We start from the raw sequence: 22024 nt of genomic DNA, 5'->3' as shown, positions 1-22024 counted from the left end.
GGGGTGAGTCCGTTAACCCCCCCGCCCCCTCCCCCCCTCCCGTGTGGGTGACTTTGACTGTGACGTCACGCAACTTTCAACGTTGACCCCCCCCCCCTTCCGTATTCTTTGGTTCTTTCGGTTAAAATCGCGTCGATAGAAAAATAATAAAGTTAATAAAAATAATACAAATAAAATAAAAGTAATACAAAAAAAAACACTAATGTAGACTGTAGCCCGGTTCCCAATCGGAGTGAGTGTACTGGCAGTCTACAATGTCGACTGTAGCAATGGTTACCAAGTTTGGTGAGTGTACTGGCAGTCTATAATGTAGACTGTAGTAATGGTTACTAAGCTGGGTGAGTGTACTGGCAGTATATAATGTAGACTGTAGCAATGGTTACTAAGCTGGGTGAGTGTACTGGCAGTCTACAATGTAGACTGTAGCAATGGTTACCAAGTTTGGTGAGTGTACTGGCAGTCTTTAATGTAGACTGTAGCAATCGTTACTAAGCTGGGTGAGAAAGACAAGCAACTAATGTTAATGTAGGAGAAAGACAAGCAACTACACCAATCAAAGGGCCGCCAGGCAATCATTGCACCTTGTTTCACACACCTACACTGCTGACGGTGGAGGTTGACAAGAAAACACAAATCAAATCATGACCCAAAGTGGTTGATGACATCTTTCCAATGATTGCTGAGTTTACAACCATCCTCTAGGTTGAAATTGTGTCTGTATATATGGATGGCTTCATGAACGAATCTTTGTTGATAGCCAGTAGGCTTGCAAAGTACCATCGTCTTAGACTCTTAGAGAAATACATTTCGTGTGAACCAGCCGCATTAAAATAATAATCAGCCACGGCAGAAGTATTGGTCCTACCGTGTTTCAAATCTGCCTTATGCTCATGTCTCGACATGTCGCTTAGTTTCCCCAATGTAACTGCTGCCGCAGATACAGCTTAGTTTGTAGACGCCGGGGTATTGCATGTCAGGAATCTTGTCAACATTATAGACTGCCAGTACACTCACCGAAGTTAAGAACCAGGCTACAGTCTACATTGTAGACTGACAGTACACTCACCAAGCTTAGTAACCAGGCTGCAGTCTACATTGTAGACTGACAGTACACTCACCAAACTTGGTAACCAGGCTGCAGTCTACATTATAGACTGACAGTACACTCACCAAACTTGGTAACCAGGCTGCAGTCTACATTATAGACTGCCAGTACACTCACCAAACTTGGTAACCAGGCTGCAGTCTACATTATAGACTGCCAGTACACTCACCAAACTTGGTAACCAGGCTACAGTCTACATTGTAGACTGCCAGTACACTCACTCAGCTTAGTAACCATTGCTACAGTCTACATTGTAGACTGCCAGTACACTCACTCAGCTTAGTAACCATTGCTACAGTCTACATTGTAGACTACCCGTACACTCACTCATTAGTAACCATTGCAACAGACTACATTGTAGACTGCCAGTACACTCACTCAGCTTAGTAACCATTGCTACAGTCTACATTGTAGACTGCCAGTACACTCACTCAGATTGGGAACCGGGCTACAGTCTACGTAAGTTTTTCGTTTATTATTATTTTATTTACCTGATTATTTTATTTACCGAAAGAACCAAAGAATATGAATTCCTGCAGTCACGAAAGTTTTAAGTCAAAACTCCCCCCATCCGACAGATGGTCGTGTGATGATGCACGCCTTTTGGAAGTGGTGGGGGAACGGGTGACGTCTTCGCGTTGTTAATTCGGCCCGCCACTGAGCCGCCGCTGGTGACGTCATTCTCCTGCGGGTGACGTCCGGTGGGGAGGAGGATCGGATGACGTCATCGCGTTGTTAATTCGGCCCGCCACTGAGCCGCCGCCGGTGACGTCATTCTCCTGCGGGTGACGTCATTCTCCTGCGGGTGACGTCCGGTGGGGAGGAGGATCGGATGACGTCATCGCGTTGTTAATTCTGCCCGCCACGTTGGGCGAGGGGCCACCACCAAGACGCCGCCGTTGTTGTTGCAGCAGCGAAATCGGCGTGCGGTTGAAATCACACTTTTACGTAAATGGTTTAGACGCATTTTGTCAGTAACGTCAGCTTCTGTGAACAGTGTGGCTATGAAAATAGGCAGTTGCCCCCCCCCCCACGTTTCCTTTTGAATGCCATGTCATTGACGAACTTGCCATGTTGTTGCCTCTGGGTTCAGAAGCCCCCTTGCCAACAAGGGCCCTCTAGCATCAGGGCAACGCTCGTCACCTTAGAGATGTAGCAACGTGTATGGGAGAGTGCCCTATTAATCTAAAGGCATACACGGTCACAACCGTGATAATTGGTTTTTTAGCCTTTATTCTGGCGTCATCTGGTCCAACACCATGTAAAACTAGGCTCTAAAGAAAGCGGTCTCGGATGTGGACCAATCAATTTCAAGGACAGTGCATACATTATCAGAGTTATGTTTTTTGTTTGCATTCCGACTGCAGGTATTGTGGTCAATGCAAACATGACTCTTGTAAAAAAAAGGTGTCAGTTTTGTTGCCAGATAAAAGGGTAGAAAAACAATTAGCATATTTTGCTACTGGCAAATGAGGTTCCAATGGTCACAACCGTGTCAACCCACGTGGTTTACCCGTATTCTTGTACAGGGGAATTGAGTTTTCAGGTTCACGAGGCATACAGCGGTTTAATAAATACGGGCATTTTTTTTTTTAACTTTGTTTCTCCCATGTTGAGATTTTGTAGGATGAACGCTAAGATGTAAAAGGGCACAGGGTGACCAATGAGGTTTGAATTGCTCTGTAATAAGGTAGGCACTAAGGGACTGACCAGTACGTTCGTGTATTACTTAAAATGCATGTGGATTTATCGATACCGTTTGACTGTCGAAAGGTTTGTTACGCACTGTTACATAACTGTAGCCAAATAAAAATCTTTATCTGATCAGGAAACAATTTTTAAATGTAATGCTCATTAGCCTCCCCCCCTAGTCTCCAGCGCTATCCATGTGATTTGAAAGGCTCATTGCCCGAAACGTCGCCAATTATATATTTATGTTAATTAATTGATATGAAGTTTTTTTTTTAACGTATTTTTTAAACAGAAATTTCCATGTTGTGGTCAGCAGAGGGCAGTGCAGCAGTCAAATATTGTCATACGTTCCCACGTCTCTTTAAACTTTGCAGATTTAAAGGTGTCATATTCATGTAATATAACAAGTGCCATTGCCTCAAATATCTGACGAGTATTGCTTTTTCACAATAAATCAGGTTGATAGGCCCTCAACTTTGTGATATAACGGATGTTAAGGCAAATATATTCTCAATGGGTCCTCAGTTAAAGGACATCGATCACAAGATAATATCAATGATCCCTGACCAGGTTAAATAAAATAAAAATATATCAATGGGCTCCACACGGTTATATAAAGGACGCCTGTCACAATTTTGTTTTATTGTGTTAACGGCAAAATATGAATTCCCACAGTTTCATACAGGAAAGGCAGCGTTGACAGCATGTGCAAATTACTGCAACAAATACATTACTGCCCACTTTTGACAAACTGTCCACGAAATTGTACCCGTCCAGTGCCTCATTTCGAGGATATCTTCGTGTAATCGGTCATTGTCACAGCACAACTGAATCCTACACCTTGATTGCCAACTCATTTTGTGCAACAATCTTTACTTTAGAAGCAAAAATTAGGCTACCAAATGAACTCGTTCGGCCGCGACACACCCGGTGGTTTCAGAAAGGTGGTTTTCTAAAACGTTGATCAAAATCGGGATTTTGTCCCAACTTTTAAAAAGTTCAAGGCTTCATGCATAACTATGAAGATACAGGCAAAGGGATGGGGTCACCGAAGTAGTGGCGATGTTAAAGTGGGTGGTGTTGCCAGCTTATATGGTTAGAATGAGCTTCCCAAAAAATTGGTAACCATTGTTGAAAAGCATTAATGTAGGCAGATATTGTAAAGTATATTGTGACTATTGTGACTTTGCGGACAGTCTTTAGAGCATGAGGTAAATTAGAATATAAATGACCACTGTAGAGACACAACCCAAACAAATTTCTTCTCAAGTAGCCTCACACCCACACTGTGTCTCAGACTGTCACACACGGGGGAAGCTTTGTAGAGATAGTCATTAAACAATACGTTAGTCAACATAGCAATGCGAAACGAGTGAAATAACCGTGGCATTACTTGCTTAGTGTTTTTCATACACTGCAAATCAGTGACAAATACGAGTGCTATGATGAAGAAAAATAGAACAGGATATTTGTACTGTCAGAGGACAAAGACTGATTGTTTTGGATGACTGGCCTTCTTCAGGAATTGCTGAGTCTTCGGACTAGATTTGTGTGTTTATACGAGTTTAGTGGTGAGATATTAACTACCTCTCCTGGTATATAGGAGGTCGTCGGCTCGATCCTGACGCCTGTATATTGGAGGTGGATTTTTCTCCGGGTCCTCCGGTTTTTCCCTCCACATTTTCAAACATATGTTTTGAGTTTTTGGCTGTTATAAATTTGAACGGAATTCACTTCTCATTGAGCTATCATTTTTGGGCAGGTCGCTTCTGAAAAAAAGCTATATAGCTCAGTGGGTCTTACCTGGTAAAATAACAATAGTTTATAGTTTAGTCTTTAACATACTGCATTAATAGTCCTAGATCCCGGATCTCTCTCATAATTTAAAATTACTTACAGCTCAGATTGCAGTTAGACTGTACCTGTACCTAACCCGTTCGCTGTTACGTTTCACATGTGTTGTTTTATTTGCTCAATCGATTTTGTTTCACCTCGCTGATATTTCCTTTCAAATAATTTATTATATCATCCTTGTTTTTGGTGCAATGCTTCTATTTTCTGTGCAATATGCCTGTTTATTTTAACATAATTGTTCTTTGGGCACGATTTTTGCCCCTAGCTCTTCTGCCGTGACATATTCCTCTAAGTTTAGCTTTGTTGTTTTTCATGTTCTGTGCTGATGCACCACATATCTGCCTTGCAAACTATCTGGGTAACTGGCTAAATAAGACCTTCCATGTGATAAACAAACCGATTGATTGAAGGTCCACTCGCCCTTAAATTGAGTACTGTGTGCAATGGGTAAACATCAACACTTAACAAAGGTGGCCAGGCAGTGGTGCTGGCCATACCCGTGCTCGTGTCACTGAAGCAGCATAAACATAACTCTCATGGAAAGCAACTCCAATAAAACATCAGCAGTTAAACTACATGCTGAAATATTTTTTTAAAACATATTTACAAAGTTTAAAGTTAACAACCAAAATACAAACCAACGAACATTTACTCTTCCCAAATTCGCTCTCCTCTCCCCTCTCTTATCTATCCATAAAAATGATTTTGGGTTAGATTGCATAAATATGAATTCCATTAAACCCGACAGCCAATTAGTAAGGTTTGTCCCATAAAAAAACATGCTCATTAATTGGAGATTAAACCCACATTATTATGGATAATATTGATTGCGAAAGCATACGTGTTAAACTGTCATCTATCCCTACTCTGCCTTTCTCCCGTCTCCTCCTCTGTCCCTCCCACTCCCTCCCGCCTTCCCCAGCCCCCTCTGTCCAGGCTATTCACCAGGCTTCTTGGAAGATTCTAAAGAAAAATGTTCACGGGCGAACGTCTCGGCCACAAGGAGAGGGAACACGAGGGAAGCATCCGCATAAACCTACACACACACATACAACACAAACAGAAACACACGAAGATATATTTACACACAATCATACAAGTGCTGTGAGCAAGCACCAGATAATGTCGGCATAGCACAGGACAGGGTGATGTTAAATTCAAGTAAACAAAGATGCAGGATTACAATTAGTATGAATTTGTAGAGCATCTAAATGCTGCTACATATACATAATTATGTACTTACACACAGTCCCAGTTTGCTCCATGAAGCTTAGGCATGAACACTGAATCCTAGGGGAGTGATATTCTGACTATGAACGCTAAGGAAACTTGAGTCTGGCTCTATCAATTATAAGGGAATCTTGGTTGTACTCTCAAAGCCTCAAGCACTAACACTTAGGCATAGAGGAGCCTTAGTTTGGCTCTATGAGCCTAAGTTATTAACACCCCCCCCCCCCCCAGGGAGCCTTAGTTTGGCCATATGTATCATAGAGCTACAATCATTACCACTGACCACTGGGGCAGTAATTTAACACCGACCCCTAGGGCAGTCTTAGTGTGGCTCTGCGAGCACCTTGACGGGCTTGGCAGTGATGCTGATCTTGCCCCAGGATACAGCTTCATCGGGTCTGGCCCCCGAGTCGGAGCCGTCAAACTCCTGGGCGGTGTTGATGTTCACTGAGAAGTTGGCACCGTTCCTCTGTGATGGTGGGAACCAGTGTCATGGGGATCAGAGACACGTCAAAACTGATGGAAATCATGGCGGTAATCTGTCAGGTGATCAAGGAATCAACAGAGTTGGCGATCAAAGAAATCAAGCAACCGGGGGAAGAGGTGATCAAGAAATTGACGAATCGTAGTGGTCAATTGATAAATCCAAGATGTCAATAGATTCAGCAACACAGGATATGAAGCAGTCGGTGAGATCAGCAAATCAATTAGGGTTACAAACGAGAAATTTGTTTAACTGTGAAGCTTCACACTCATGTGGAACAGCATCGATCACTCAGCATAGACATAGCTAGTGGAAAAGAGCAGTTTGTTTTTTATTCTGTATCTTCATTTACGAGCAACATTGTGGATTCTCACCATAAGATTTGCATTGCAAATATGGTGTTTGATTACACCACCTCCGAGAATAATCATCCCTGTGTTCTTCGCATGCACAGCATGGTTGTTCATCAATCTGATGTCTGCAACAACAGCAGTATCAGCACATCATCAGTAGCTGTATCATAATTTTTTCAGCATCATCAACAAAGCAGGTGGAGCATGATAATTATCAGAAAGGGCAGTAATATCAGCAGCAGCAATAGCATAATCATGATTATCATAATCACAAGCATCATTAGCAGCAGCTGTCATTTGCTAAAGAGTGGTGGTGGTAAGTCACAAGATATGAGCTGTCTTTCAGAGAGTAAAAATTGGCCATTAGAAACACTACGCCTGGGTTTGTGGCCTGGGTGTGGTGCTTACCTTCAATGACGTCCAAAATTAGGCCTGGGTTGCGGTATGAGTGGAAGTAGAGCATGTCTCCCAAGGAGCCGTCTGTAATTGCTGGGCTAAAGATTTGGATGTTGTTCTATAAACAACAACAAAACAAAGATCCCCATATAGACTTATAAGGCGTATTAACAATAACGGGATGTAATTAATTATGAATTCAATAACAAAAATTTCATATGATTACAATGCATGCATGGAATTGTACTTGTGATAATCGATAATGTAAGATGAAATGATGATGTTGCATGGCAGTGATTTTATCCATTACTGGGAATCGAACCCACGTCACCATGTTCATAGCTCAGAGTGAATAAATAAGTGGGTAAGTAGGTAGGTGAGTCGGTGTCGGTCAATGTGGATTAGCAAGTGAGAGAGTCTGCAAGTGGACAGGATTGTGTAATTGAGTTGTTGAGTGGCGAGTGAGTGGGTGTGCGAATGGGTGAGTGTGGGTGTGCAAGAAGACAAGCAAAACTGGTTAAAGATTGTGTTGTCCACCTTGTAAGCCCAATAGCACACAGAATCCGGGTTGTCAATCTCCTTCCCCAGACGAGCGATCATCTTAGATGGAGTCCACTTCATGTTCTGAGGGTGGAAAGTTGACCTTCATTAAGTCTCATTGATTAATGCCTTCACTCATTTTCGTTGTAATCATTTTGGTAATGATGATGACGGAGCCGCTGCTGATAATATGATGCATCTGCTGCAGCTGATGATAAGAATGACTGTTGCTGATGTTACTGCTGCTGTCGATGCTGATGAGCCATCACAAGTCCTACCTGAGTCGTTTGCTCCAACAACATTTGATCCAATATGGGCATCACCCAGTCCTCGAACAGACAGTAGTTATTGTTGGGTACAAGGAGATTGCCAGTTCTGGTGACACAGCATCCAAAATTCATACATATTAGGAAATTACTCAATTTGAATATGCATAGCAATCAACCTCCTGCTTCTAAATCTTGGCAAGACCCTCCACTGAGTCATGAGACTTAATAATAAGATATAAGCACGTACACATTTACACGGTATGCATACATAAACATGTAAAGGTTGCAAAAATGCATTAGCATGAACAAGCTTATAGTAAGTGAAAAAACTGCAAGTCCACAATACAAAACAGGATGGAGTGGTGATGCAAATTTTCTTTAAATAAAAAATTAAGAGAAGGCATGTAATGATGAATTCCTTCCAGGATTAAAATTTGTTCTTATGCTCATGACACATGCATCAAATTGTGCTCGTGAGATTCGATAATGTAATATTTCCGAATATTATGCGTGATTACATTTAGGCTATTGAGTGAACCAAGCTGAACAAATGAGATGGATAAAATGAGCAACAATGCCAACGAGATGGTACAAATGATCTCGACAACACAGTGACTGAAATCAGTGGAGGTTAGAGGAATCATTACATGCAGACTACACACAACACAAAATACATTCCCTGAGGCAAGAGCAGTTAGCGCGCACCGATTAAGGCAAGAATGGCACATAAGGAGATGATGTGGTTGAGACCACCACCTTTGTGTACTCAGTGACAATGTTTGCACACACTCGGTACTTGAGGAAGAACAGGACTGATTCTATTGTCACTCGCCACTGATGTGAGCCATGGCCGGGAATAACTCAGGCTACCGGGTTCATAGCGCAATGCGGTAACCAATACTGTGCCAGCACTACTCCTGCCTACCACACAAAGACAATCACATGTAGCGTATATGCATGTACATTCTGCAAGGTTAAATATGTATCTACTGACCCCATTATCTCTCACCTGTTGATCCCCTTTAGACGAAGGTCCTTGCCCTTGAGTGCGAAGTCCCCCACGAAGGTGTGAGCCATGCACTTAATGAGGTCCTCCTCTACTCCACCCGCCGTCGTCACAATCACGTCCACCTACATCATAAACATCCTCGTGATTGCCACCAATAGTACCATCACCAACTCCAACACAACCACCATTATTAATCATCAACGTCATCACCAACAGCATATCTTCCACCACCATATCACTCATCCTTATTACCAACAGCATCATCACCTACTCCATCACCACAACCACCATTGCCACTGTCACAACTATCACTACTATAATAAACACCAACATCACCTCTACCACCACTCACCATGCTGTGCTGCACCAAGAATTTCAGGGACTCCCGCACTCCACATGAGATCATGTTGGAAGTGTATCCGAGGAAGATGGTGCAATTTTTGAGAGGTTTCTCATCAGATGATTCCGAGGCCTTCACCACCAACCCATCGCCATCACTATCTTGATCCACAGGGATAGGCTCTTTGCGTTTGGCGATCTGAGACAATACATGTATGTAAACAAGACGTGCATTGATTAAAAGAATAATAAATAACACTGTGTAACAAAAGTATTTTTTGCTATTATTCCCCACAAACTTTGCTTTTGTGACCAGGACAGTGATATTTTGAAATTTACCTATTTTACAGAACATTCCAGATAGATTCAGACCTTCCTTCATCCATCGCCCCGGTGCCACACTGCCATGAGCTCCCCGTACCCACTCCTCCGGAGAGACAGCAGCCGTCTTTAGAAGAGAGCGAGGAAGATGTTGTAGATCCAGATGACAATTTCGGAGGTGGAGCTGAGGAGAGAAACCCATACTACCCCAACCAAAAAGACCTCAACGACTTGATCAGAGATCTTGGTCTCACCAAGTCCAATGCCGAGCTCTTGACGTCTAGACTCAAGCAGTGGAACTTGTTGGATGAAAGTGTGCAGGTCGCAGACCAGAGGAAGCGTCACCAACCTTTTGGCAGCTTCTTCACCCGTCAAGATGGGCTCTGCTTCTGCCACAATGTGACCAGTCTGTTCGAGGAAATCGGAATCGCCTGTAACCAGAATGAGTGGCGCCTCTTCATTGACAGCTCATCCAGGAGCCTCAAATCCGTGCTGCTCCATAATGGTAACAAGTACCCCTGGCTCACTCGGTGTACCTCAGAGGATTAGAACAGCATCAAGACCTTGCTGGATGCCTTTAAGTATGATGAGTATGTCTGGGTCATCGGAGACTTAAAAATGGTGGCATTCCTGATGGGTCTCCAAGGCGGTTTTACCAAGTTTCCCTGCTACCTTTGCCTTTGGGACAGCAGGGACATCAAGGTGCACTACCACAGGCGGGACTGGCCACAGCGGACCGAGTTGATGCCACCACTGCACATCAAATTGGGTCTTATGAAACAATTTGTCAGAGCTGTAGATAAGGCTTCAAGTACCTTCAAGACTTCTTCCCTAAGCTGAGGCAAAGGTCAAAGCCAGTGTCTTCGTCGGACTACAGATAAAAAAGATCCTGGAGTGCAATGAATTCCGCAAGAAGCTAACCAGTAAGGAGAAAGCGGCTTGGAACAGCTTTGTTGCAGTGGTTCGTGGCTTCCTGGGCAATCACAAGGTCGAAAACTATGTGGAGCTGGTTGAGACACTGGTGAAGAACTAGGCTACCCTCAAAGTCCATATCCTTGATGCTCATCTTGATCAATTCAAGGAGAACATGGGAGCGTACTCGGAGGAGCAAGGCGAGCGCTTCCACCAGGATATACTGGACGTTGAACGCCGCTACCATGGACATGATGGGAGACATTTGGGGGCTGATTCGTGAAAATGATTTACAGTATAATCGTAAATCTATAAAAACTACTCACTTCTAAATATTTTGTAGTATTTTTTTATTACTTTAGCATAAATACATGTTAATTTTGATTCATATGTAGTTTTTTTCTGACTTTATGTCAACGAAAAGACACAAATTTGCCCCTTTTCTCATTGAAAATAGGTACATTTCGAAATATCACCGTCCTGGTCACAAAAGCAAAGTTTGTGGGGGAATAATAGCCGTTTTCTATACTTTTTAGGCATAAGCACTTAGGAAATAACACTTACTACCCAGGAACAAAAATTGTGTTACATAGTGGAATCCATTCTCGCATTCATGATTTTATGCACCTGTCATGTCTTGAATCACGGACGAGTAGCTATCACCTCTACACACCTATCACGAGCGTAAAAATCGATTTTACAGACATACCCTGAGATTTCTTTTCATATACAGTATTGAGGTTACTGCCATATTTAACTCATTATAACCATTAGGAATTAATGACGAGGATATAACTTAATAAAGATGGATTCAAAGTTGGTGCCAAGATTTATATGAGCAAATAAAAACTGGTGTGTGGGTTCATTTGTGGTCAAATGTATTTCGTGATAGTCAACTGTACTTTATCATGGTTATACGTACATTTACGTGTCCCTTTTGCCAATCAACCACTAGATTAATCTCCCCACACACACTATGTGGGTCGAGGGGTTTATTTGCCCGCCATATAGCCCCATAGCAGCCTACGATGATCTAGTTGCGGTCAGCCGTCAAAGCACTATCCAGCCTCAACCTCCTCAGCTTCTGAGATCCAATGACATCAGGCTCATTCGGGGTGATTAAGCTAATCATGCTCAACGCTGTTAAGTTCTTGATAACAGTGGTTAGTTTAAAATGGAGTGTGATTTATTTCAGTGGCGGTGCACAGCTCTTAGATGTGCTTTTTTCGGGTTGTTTGGCATGATGTCCGAGATTTCCCTCCACATGCTGGCAGCATTTTCAGTTCCTGAAGCGAAACGTCAGACATCATGCCAAACAACAAGGTACAACCCCAAAAAAGCACGAGAGCTACAAATGCTGCATTATTCTGTTCAACATGAGTTGTAGTTAAGTTTGGTGGTTGAGTATGTATTGCCCATGAGTGACTTGTCATCAACCATGCGGTTGGTAATTGGTAAACTGCATTTTGAGTGCAGTTTCATCCAGTCAGATGGTTATGAAATTCTGCACAACACGAGCTGTGGTTAGGTGTGGTGGTTAAGTGTGCATCGCCTATTATCAAACCATGCGGTTGACTTCCAGCACCGCCTGCCCAAACGCGGTGGCCTGGAAGCCCGTGGTCAGGAGGCTGCCGAGCAGTGCGTGGTGATCAACGCCGCCGCTGAAATCGTATCCTCGCACGCGGGGGGTGTGCGTGGGAAGATCCGTGCTGCGCACAAACAGCGCCTCATGGGCCATGTGAGGAATGGTGGTGGCCATTATGTCGTCGTCCTCGGGGAAGGTCTCGTCACCTGAGAGGGAAGAGCGCAGGGAGTTCTCAGCCACGAGCCAAAGACATGCAAGTAGGTTCCCTTGAGCTGTGTATTTCATTTTGGCAGGCTAGACCTGCAACACATTTGTATTTCACTTTACCCGCGGAGGGTTGGTGGGGAGGATGCGTGACATGAGCAGGCACACTGCGTTACGCTTCTGCATACGGGTCACATGACAGATGTGACGTCACAGCTCACTTGCCGTGCAAAATATATGCATTATTGCGCCCCCCCCCCCCAAAATACAAATGTCTATTTTTATAATTTTTGCATGGTGTAGAGTTTGGAAAGTACCCACATAGCAAATTTCAAGATTGTTGCATGTCGGAAAGTATGCTAAACATTTTGAACAGACACATTCACAAATTTCCCTTTTATATATATAACCCTGTGAGCCATGCGGCTCTTGACTCGGGTGCAACCACAACAAACAAGAAACATCTTCAAGTGACTACACGCAACAGAAAAATCCAGGAAAAAACAGCAAAGTCTTACAGAAAAAACACCGCATTTCGACGCTGTGCAAAAATCCCAGTCGGATGCAAGTCAAACAATAACCATAAGACAATTTTGATTAAAGTTATCAGGCTAACTCTGTACTACATCAAACAAACATGGCGAAACCAAAAGTTTTCAAAATCACCAAAATAAATCTATAAAGACAATGTAACAGTGATCATAGGAACTGTGATTCAAATTTAACAATAAACGATACACATAACATGTACGACCAAACTTTGCAGCCATAGCCAGTCCCTCCAGAAAAACGCGATTATGCGATCGCAAGATTCCACGCAAAATCAGCCAAAGTCCGCATATTTATGCGGGGGGCGCGTTTTTTCAAATACGCCGCACTTTAGCAGCATAAATTGCAGATTTCCGCGCGCAAAATATGCGGGCTTGCATGATTTCATAATCCCCGCATTTTCGTTGCAAAAAGTCACATATATCTTAGCAGAAAGTTGAAAAATGTTGCGTTTACTTCACACAAGCGCAGCCATTTCCCCTGTTGCCATGGGAACGTTATGAAGTGTTAGAGGCTACGTAGTTAGTTTTATTCAGGAGTTTATGCAACTTTACAGTTGTAAGATTGCACTTTTTTGTTAGTAGTATGTAAATTTACATTACTGTAAGACTGTACTGTTACTGTATTGCTTACGTTACTGTGCACTGAAAACACTTATTTTAACAGAAGATGTCTGTTTTGTATAGCTACCTCTGTAAAACAGGAAGCATACATTTTATTTTTAAATATTTTATTTATTCATTTTTACAGAAGTTGTATCATATTCATTTTGTAAAGCTACAGAACTTGTTCGACTCAATGTTTTGTAAGTTTGAGCCATCTGTTTGTTAAGGTCTGAAATAAAACAAGATGAGAACTTAAATGTTCCCAGCACTTTCTGTGATGTAGTATGCTTGCTTATCATAGGAAGTAATAAGAAATGACTCTTTACATTAAAGTAGTAGCCTAGTGAATAGGGTGTTGGGGGAATCACTTTGTTTTTCTCTTTTTCATCAAACCGCAAGTTTTTGCAAGTTCCCGCAATTTAATCGCATAAAATTGCATAAATATCCCGCATATTCCATCGCATTTTTTAAGAAAACGTGCCGCATAATCAACGATTTTTGCCCGCAACAATCACCAAAAAACTCCGCGTTTTTCTGGAGGGACTGCATAGCTGGCTGCATGAGTCACTCCATAACAGCAGGAGTATCAGTAGCAGTATCAACATTTTTCAATACACCTTTAAAGATCAGAACACTATAATCAAAACTCGAGATCATACTTTGCAGTGGTCATCAGGAATGATACATTTGATTTCAGGCCATTCTGAATAGCAGTGGCAGCTAGGGGTGTACAACTCCTCTAGAGCAGTTTTAAGTGAAGATCTCACAGGTAGTGATCAAAGTTGCAGTTTATTGGCGATAGCATTCCAGACCCTGGGGGCATCAATAGAAAAGGCCCTTCCTCCAGTATTTGTATGTCAATAAGGAATGTGAAGCTGGTAAATGAGCAAAGACCTTAGGTCACATTTGTTCTTCGAAACAGTAAGGAGATCCAGCAGATAGTCTGCGGATTTTTTTGTAAGTATATCGTGAATAAATAAGATCTGATGCACAAGCCGTCGATCATTAAGATAAGTTAAGTTTGACCCAATTTAGAGATCGCAGTGGTGGGCCCTATATGGGCAGTTCAATGCAAATGTTAAGGCCGAGTGATTAATAAGTCAAGTTTCTTCAGTACAGTATTGGGGGCTGATCTATATACGATGTCAGTAATCAATTAGAGGCAGTATGGTAGCTTTTATCAATTACAAGCGGGACATAGGGGGGAAGCAGTGCTTGTATCGATACAGAAACCCAAATTAAAATTTTGTCTATTTACCAATATAATCAATGCGATCTTGAAAAATCAGTTTTGAATCAATGATAACTCCAAGATACTTATAGAATTTGACTTGCTCTAGTTGATGATTATTTAAGGAATATAATTGGGGACATGATTCCTTTAAAAAGGTTTCAGTTTGGTGTTTTAACATCTTAACACCTAAATTTCGATTTAGAGCTTTCGTGACTGCAGGGATTCATATTCTTAGTTCTTTCGGTAAAGTCACGTAGAAGGGAAATAATAAAATAATAAAAATTTAAACAATAATTTCTCACGACGTTTCCATTGCAATACAAGCAATCGTCACCAGGTGTGAAAACCACAGCAAGAAAGTTTTTGAAAACATCTTTTTTAATTTTCTTGCTGTGGTTTTCACACACCTGATGATGACTGCTTGTATTGCAATCGAAACGTCGTGAGAATTTAATTGTTTTATTTTTATTATTTCCCTTCTACGTGACTTTACCGAAAGAACCAATAATATCTTAACATCTGTTTTGTTGCCAGAAAAAAGGGGAAAACCCTATTATATATTAAGGGCTCGAGAATGAAATGGGGGGTCACAAGACATCTGGACCACCCTATACACTACTGTAATGTACAGTGGGATGTAGATGGGTACGGTGTAGTGCGTGGTGTAAAGCTCACAGAAGATACATATTTCAGTCTGTGGTGTAACACAGTATAGTGTGCAAAGTGCTGTACAGTATATAGTGTAATGTGTGGCGTGTTAATGTCGTGTGGGTGTGAACGTAGTGGTGTGGGAGCGGGAGTGTAACGGTTCGGCGATCAGAGTTCGATTCCCGCTCTCAATGATCTGAACCCCTGGGGCCTCCCTGAGGTCCCACACACACAACCACCCACACACACACAACCACCCACCCAACCACCCACCCACACACACAACCACCCACCCAACCACACACACCTAACCACACACCCAACCACCCTCACACACACACAACCACCCACACACACACACCCAACCACCCTCACACCCAACCACCCACACACACACAACCACCCACACACACACAACCACCCACACACACACAACCACCCTCACACACACACAACCACCCACCCAACCACACACACACCTAACCACACACCCAACCACCCACACACAGTGGCCCGTGATGTGCCTCCACGTGTGCTCGCTCACAGCACTTGCCCCAACAGTCTGAAGTGAGTGCGCACGTGTGTAACAAGATCAGCGTGTGCGAGCGATAAACGCCCTCAACATAGCACTCATTCATACCAATAATAACCGCGATTAAAACACCCTGCAGCAACAACAACCACAACCACCAACCATCACGTGGAATGAATGGGTTGATGGGAGTCAAGTCCAACGCCACGAGGGAAATGCCTATGCACGAGTCGACTGTTACAAATACAAATCACAGAGCTCATACTACTCACAGAATCAGAGCGAACACGATAAACGAGTCTCTCGTGACCACGGCGAGTGTGTTCGACACTCACCCGCCACGAGCAGCTGCCGCGAAAGGTCCATCGCGCTCCGCCGTCGAGAGCTTTATGCGTGCGCGATGACGTCATCGAAGGGGCTTGACAATGTTGCTCTTTTTCTTTGCTACGTCACGCGGAATGCCGCGGTGCCCGGATGCGTTTGGTGCGCGATGACGTCAAACGACTGCGCTCGCGGGGTTGCAATGACGGGTGACGTCATGCGACGGCGTAATCGGGCGTCGAAGCAATCGCGAGCGCTTGCGTTTTTGGGATGGGAATCATTTGATTGAAAGCTTTCGTGACTGCAGGGATTCGTATTCTTGGTTCTTTCGGTGAAGTCACGTAGAGGGGAAATAATACAATAATAAAAATATCGTGAAAATTTTAGTGTTTTATATTTTTATTATTTTATTATTTCCCTTCTACGTGACTTTACCGAAAGAACCAAGAATATTGGGATATTTGTTTATTTATTTCTCCTGACTCAGCAGTTTCGCCTGCTGTATGATTTTTCACCTGAAGACGATTGCTTGTGTTGCGGTCGAAAGGTCGTGATTTTTATTATTTTGTTGTTATTTTTCTATCTACGTGACTTTACCGAAAGAACCAAAAAAGAAAGCTGTCTGGTGTGGACCAATCAATTTCAAGGACAATGCCAATATATTATCAGAGTTGTTTTTGTTTGCATTTTGACCACAAGCATTGTGGTTAATGCGGACATGATTCCTTGTAAAAGGTTTCAGTTTGGTGTTTTTTGACATCTTAACACCTGTTTTGTTGCCAGAAAAAAGGGGAAAACCCTATTTTCAGTATGTTTATTTATGGCTGGAGGAATCCGACGAGCTATGAAGCTTTTTGTTCACGGATCTCCAGTAAGGGGCGGGTCAGAACGTTACAACAATAAACAATGTAAAAAAAATACGCGATATGAGGGTAAAGTATAGGAAAATATACAAATACAAATTAACTATGTTTTTTTTATCTCACCAGGTAAAGTCCACTGTGGTATTAACGTAATATTCAGAAGCGACCTGGCCGCAAATTATAGCTCAACAAAGTAGTTTATCATGTGGTAATTCATAGCAGCCAAATACTCAAAACGTACATTTCTAAATATGGAGGTAAAAACCGGAGGACCCCGAGAAAATCGACGCGACCACGGGGAAAAAAACACCCCCAACTCCAAATATACAACAACAGGCGTCATTGTCGCGAATTAACTCACGACCTCCTACATACCAGGCGAGGCAGATAACATCTCGCCACCGGGGGCTAACAGCACTTGCCTCGGCAAAATAATCTAAATAAACGTATAGAGTACCAACAAACCCTGCCGTGTTCTCCAGATTATAGGGACGCTCCTGAAAGGATCAGATTCAGAATCTTGATTGAGACTGGAGGAGGAATCCGATGAGCTATAAAGCTCTTTTTCACAGATGTCCAGTTGGGTCTTGCTGACCCACCCCACATTTGTGCCCGGAATGAAGTTCTTAACATCTGGTCACACACAACACGTGCCTGTTTATAAGACACAACCCAGCTTATGCTTTAAAATAAAGGAGGGGGGGGGGGGTGTTGGCTTGTGCGTCTTATAATCTGGAGAATACGGCAATGACAAATCAACTCAAACAGCGGTGCAGTATCAGGTACCGGAGCAGCCACCCTGCCAATTCACCTGCGCTGATGGCGTGTTTTGTTAAGAGACGCGTCAATCAAAGCTAGTTCATGAGTGTCAATAATGCATGCTCGATTCATCATCATTAGCATCAGCCGTGGTCTATTGTTATATACTAACCCTTCTTCCAAAATTGAGATTAATAATATTTGATGATATTTTTATATATTATCTTTTTACTTGTTTTTTTTAATGAAGGAAACACACCAAAGCGCAGCAAACTGCAAAACACCAGGTGTTGTTAAGTAACGAACTGGAGGAGGGCTAGGATGGCAGAATTTGCAACCTTGCTTCAAGGAAAGATAAGGCCTGATGAACGGGCACATGTCACCTGTGCAGGCGGCAGAGACAGTGGGAGTGTCAGCCAGACATAGTTAAGGCAAAAAGCCCAACCATCCTGCATGGTTTTAAAGTAACGTCAAAATTCGAAATTCAACAACAGAGTAGGCTAAAGTATCGATCCTCGCGCTCGCTCAAATTGGAGACCAGGCTGCGAGCTACATCAATGAACCATTGCCCATTTGCTAATCCAATACTGAATGTTAATATTACTGAAGTCAAAACGAATTCTATGACCTCAGCACATGGGCAAATAATAGGGCAGTGTCGACTCAAAGGCAATGGAAGAAAGCAGAGGCGCCTTTGTCTAAATCACAACCACAGAAAGCCAGGAATCATCACTGATTGTGTGTTTAGGGATTCCGAGCTAGTTGGAACACGTGCACAGGGGAGGGAGCTGATTTAAACAACCCTGCACGTCTGAACGTGAGGGGGCCTTTGACCTGAAATTAAGAATAACACTCCCAGAGCAGAAGGTTGGATGGCCACAATGAGACGAGAATAAGAGTGGTGTATATCTCTCAAGGAGGCAGACCCAGCTGAACAACAAGGCTGCGGGGGTCACCAGAAGTTCGCGTTCGCCTAGTTAAGACAAAAAGCTCAATTATTCTGTATTGCTATTAAAGTAACGTTAAAGTCGGAATTTAACAACAGGGTAGGCTAAAGTTATTGATATTCACACCCACTCCAATTAAACCAGGCCACAAGTTACGCTTACTGAACCATCACCATCATTAAGTCAATATGAAATGTTATTTCCATACTTTAATACTTTCTATACAACTCGACCCGAAGCATATGACAATCAGAACCTTCCTAAGTCAAAATTGAATCGCACCCAGACAGGAGCGAATAGTCGATATAAGGTTGAAGAGGGAAGGAAATTAAGAGCACGGCGAACTGCAAACGTAAGCAAAAAGCCGGGAACGACACCAGCCCAGCAACAGCGAGTCGGGCTTCGACAGGCCATACAAGTAGAAATAATAACTCCCGGGGTCAGGGGACACAAGAAGAAGCAGGCAGACAAAAACCAGAACTGACTCCAAGGTTCAACCGCCCTCACCTACAAGGAGTGACGGAAATTAATGAGGCCTTGAGTTAACGGCGTCAGCTGGACGGCAATAACAACGGCGAGCAGAGATAGGGTGGGGCAAAGACTGCGGGGCTATGGAATGCAACTTCGTGTCAGTAAAGCCCTGACAAACAAGTTAAGTTAAAGACATCACAATACATAATATCGTACATAACATCAATGTTAACGCTATTCACCGTAAACTATATTCCGCTTATATAACCATGCAGACACCAAGGAATACGAATTCCTAGGATCAAGAAACTTACCCTTAACCTAAGATATCGGAAATAAATTAATAATAATAAGCATATGCATGAAAAGACAAAAGTAAAACTTATGGAAAAGCCAGGATAACGGGATGAATCACCACCAGGTCGAATATAAATACATAATAAAAAAAAAAACGATGTTAAACCCAGGGTCGGAGAGAAAGGGAGATCCCGGCCGTCTTTGTATCCCCGCAGCGCGGGATAGGAGTGTGTATACGCTCGGGGAAACACCTCCACTTGAGTCAAGCACCACGATGGGAAACGACAGACCTTAGGTTACATACAGAATCATAACTGTGAAATAGTAAGGGACAAATGTTAACTTAAAACTTTTTAACCATTTCTTTGTGCGCCGGGTCGGAGAGAGTGTTGCCCCTCCCTCCAGGTTGTGCAACACGAACAAAGACGCCTATGAGACGATTTGTAACGTCTGTGTTTTGGGTTCATGAAGAAGGCCAGACAAGAGATAATATTGCACCCAGACAGAGAGACGACTTCGAGGCAATTTGTAACATCTGATTGTTTGCTCGTGGGTTTTATGGAGGGAGTGTGACAACGGAATATACCGTGAGTGATGCACACAAGGACATACGGACGTACGGACACACACATGGACACACCTGCCTACGGACAGATCCTGACACAGCAAAAATCGAAAGAAGCCCCGCCTTGTGGGCGGGATCCAGGGGGATTTTTCGGCATAAAGGAAAGGATCCTGAGCATTGGAAACTAGTGCGACCAGCGGGTCGGCTCAGGAGCGAGCTCGACCGGGAGGGTCGGCTCAGGAGCGAGTGCGACCAGCGGGTCGGCTCAGGAGCGAGTGCGACGGGAGGGTCGGCTCAGGAGCGAGTGCGACCAGCGGGTCGACTCAGGAGCGAGCTCGACCGGGAGGGTCGGCTCAGGAGCGAGCTGCGACCAGCGGGTCGGCTCGACTCATCTTCAGCTCGTCTGGGACTCAGCCGAGTTCGATCGGCTTACCAAAGCCGGCTCTCGGGGCTCGACTCAAGCGGCTCCCCATCTCCTCTGCAGGCGGGCAAGACCCGCTTGACAGCTCAACTCGGCCTGCGTGGGTCAACCTCTGCCGAGTCGGAGGTCTCTGCTGCCGCCGGAGTGGTGAGGGTCGCGGTTTGGCGACGAGGCTCCGTGCACACCCTGGTCGACGACAACACTGCACGCTGCGAGCGAGTTGTGGGCGCCACCTACCGACCGGGTTCCGAACTGCGACAGCGTATCAACGGGCATCCGAACCAGTTCACCACGGTGACAGGGGAGCGACTGATACGTATGACGCGCACCGCCCCCTCACCACACGACCACCAGGCGTCTGTTTGACATAAAGAATCGACTCCGAACACTGACTATTCAAGACAACTCTTACCACTCAAACACACTCGAACCCATAAGCCATCTGTGGCTGGGAAGGCATCACAACGAGACCGAGTGATGGCCATCCGTCGTTTATAAAGTATTCGTAATTTTTATCTTTAATATTTAGTGGGCTGTACTCTTAATCGCATAAATTCCCAACAGATCCATCAATACGAACTGATTCTTGGCACCTCCTTCCGCCGAGCCACGCTCACGTGGGGAGTGGTGGCCCACCGGATCCTTATCAGGTGATCTAGTCCCCAATTAGTAAACTTGGTATAAGATAACGATCTTCGGAAAAGGAGCACCGTCGCAGGCCCTTACTCCGAGCCGTTCTGTTGTCAGATAACCTGCCGATGTATCTGTTGAGATTGGTGCCTTTAAGAATAATAACTGTTTTTGATTGTGTTTTTTTTTTATCGCCGTATAATCTTTCAAGTATCTTTCAGTCATAATCGCCGCACGTATTCGCATCCTCTACAGAATATTCAACTGTCCCGTGACCCAAGGTGCTAACAACGTGATAAGGGTTGCGTATGATCAATAAGGAGTGCGGTACTGCGTGAACAAAATTGAGTATAATCATTCATTAACGTTAAGGTTTTCTTAGCATAGTATTTGCATATTTTAACGACCCTCTCTCTCACTAACAACCATCGCGTTATGCGGGATCCATGTGCCGTTGTCAAAGTGAAATCAGACAATCGTTGATGATACTGTATTGATGCCGTGTTGACGTTCCGGGATTGAGAGTTCGCATACTATATCATAGTTAAGGTTGAATTAGTAATAAATTGATCAATACAGAAGTGGTTGTGTGATTCTTTCCTGAAATCTATGCATAAGATCTGCTTCTGCGTCGAGATCTGAACTTGGTGACCTTAATAAACACACTAATACATACTCAGTAAATGTTAAAGCGATAACGGGGTGAACCGGGGACCTAAAATATAACCACGAATACACACTCTGGGAATGTTAAAGCGAGAATGAGACGAACCTAGACAACGATGCCGAGTTAATCTAAGTTAATCTTGCATAATTACACCACACCTGCATAACTGCATACGATTAATTGCCTTATTCCGATCGATAACCCACCCTCGTCACTGAGGCG

At 43.6% G+C, this 22024-nt stretch overlaps 1 protein-coding gene across 2 annotated transcripts; it reads right to left on the bottom strand.

Moving 5' to 3' along the window:
* Nucleotides 1-3412: 3412 nt before the first annotated feature.
* DHPS (deoxyhypusine synthase) lies at nucleotides 3413-16324 on the bottom strand. 2 transcript variants are annotated; one of them, XM_061558166.1, is made up of 10 exons: nucleotides 16197-16324; nucleotides 12069-12295; nucleotides 9285-9470; nucleotides 8933-9054; nucleotides 7933-8029; nucleotides 7652-7738; nucleotides 7127-7232; nucleotides 6740-6843; nucleotides 6225-6350; nucleotides 3413-5687 (listed from the first exon to the last, which is right to left on the bottom strand). In XM_061558166.1, exons 1-10 carry the CDS (start codon nucleotides 16225-16227, stop codon nucleotides 5589-5591), a joined length of 1185 nt encoding a protein of 394 aa, XP_061414150.1. In that variant the 5' UTR covers nucleotides 16228-16324; the 3' UTR covers nucleotides 3413-5588. The 2 variants fall into 2 exon arrangements, with proteins under 2 accessions (XP_061414150.1, XP_061414151.1); XM_061558167.1 differs by having other exon boundaries at nucleotides 16134-16209.
* Between the last annotated feature and the right edge of the window lie 5700 nt (nucleotides 16325-22024).

The sequence above is a fragment of the Lethenteron reissneri genome, chromosome 24 (genome assembly GCF_015708825.2).
Source record: "Lethenteron reissneri isolate LAM-NWPU_2019-01 chromosome 24, ASM1570882v1, whole genome shotgun sequence".
In the NCBI taxonomy this organism is placed as follows: domain Eukaryota; kingdom Metazoa; phylum Chordata; class Hyperoartia; order Petromyzontiformes; family Petromyzontidae; genus Lethenteron; species Lethenteron reissneri.
This window is presented reverse-complemented; position numbering and strand designations above follow the sequence as displayed.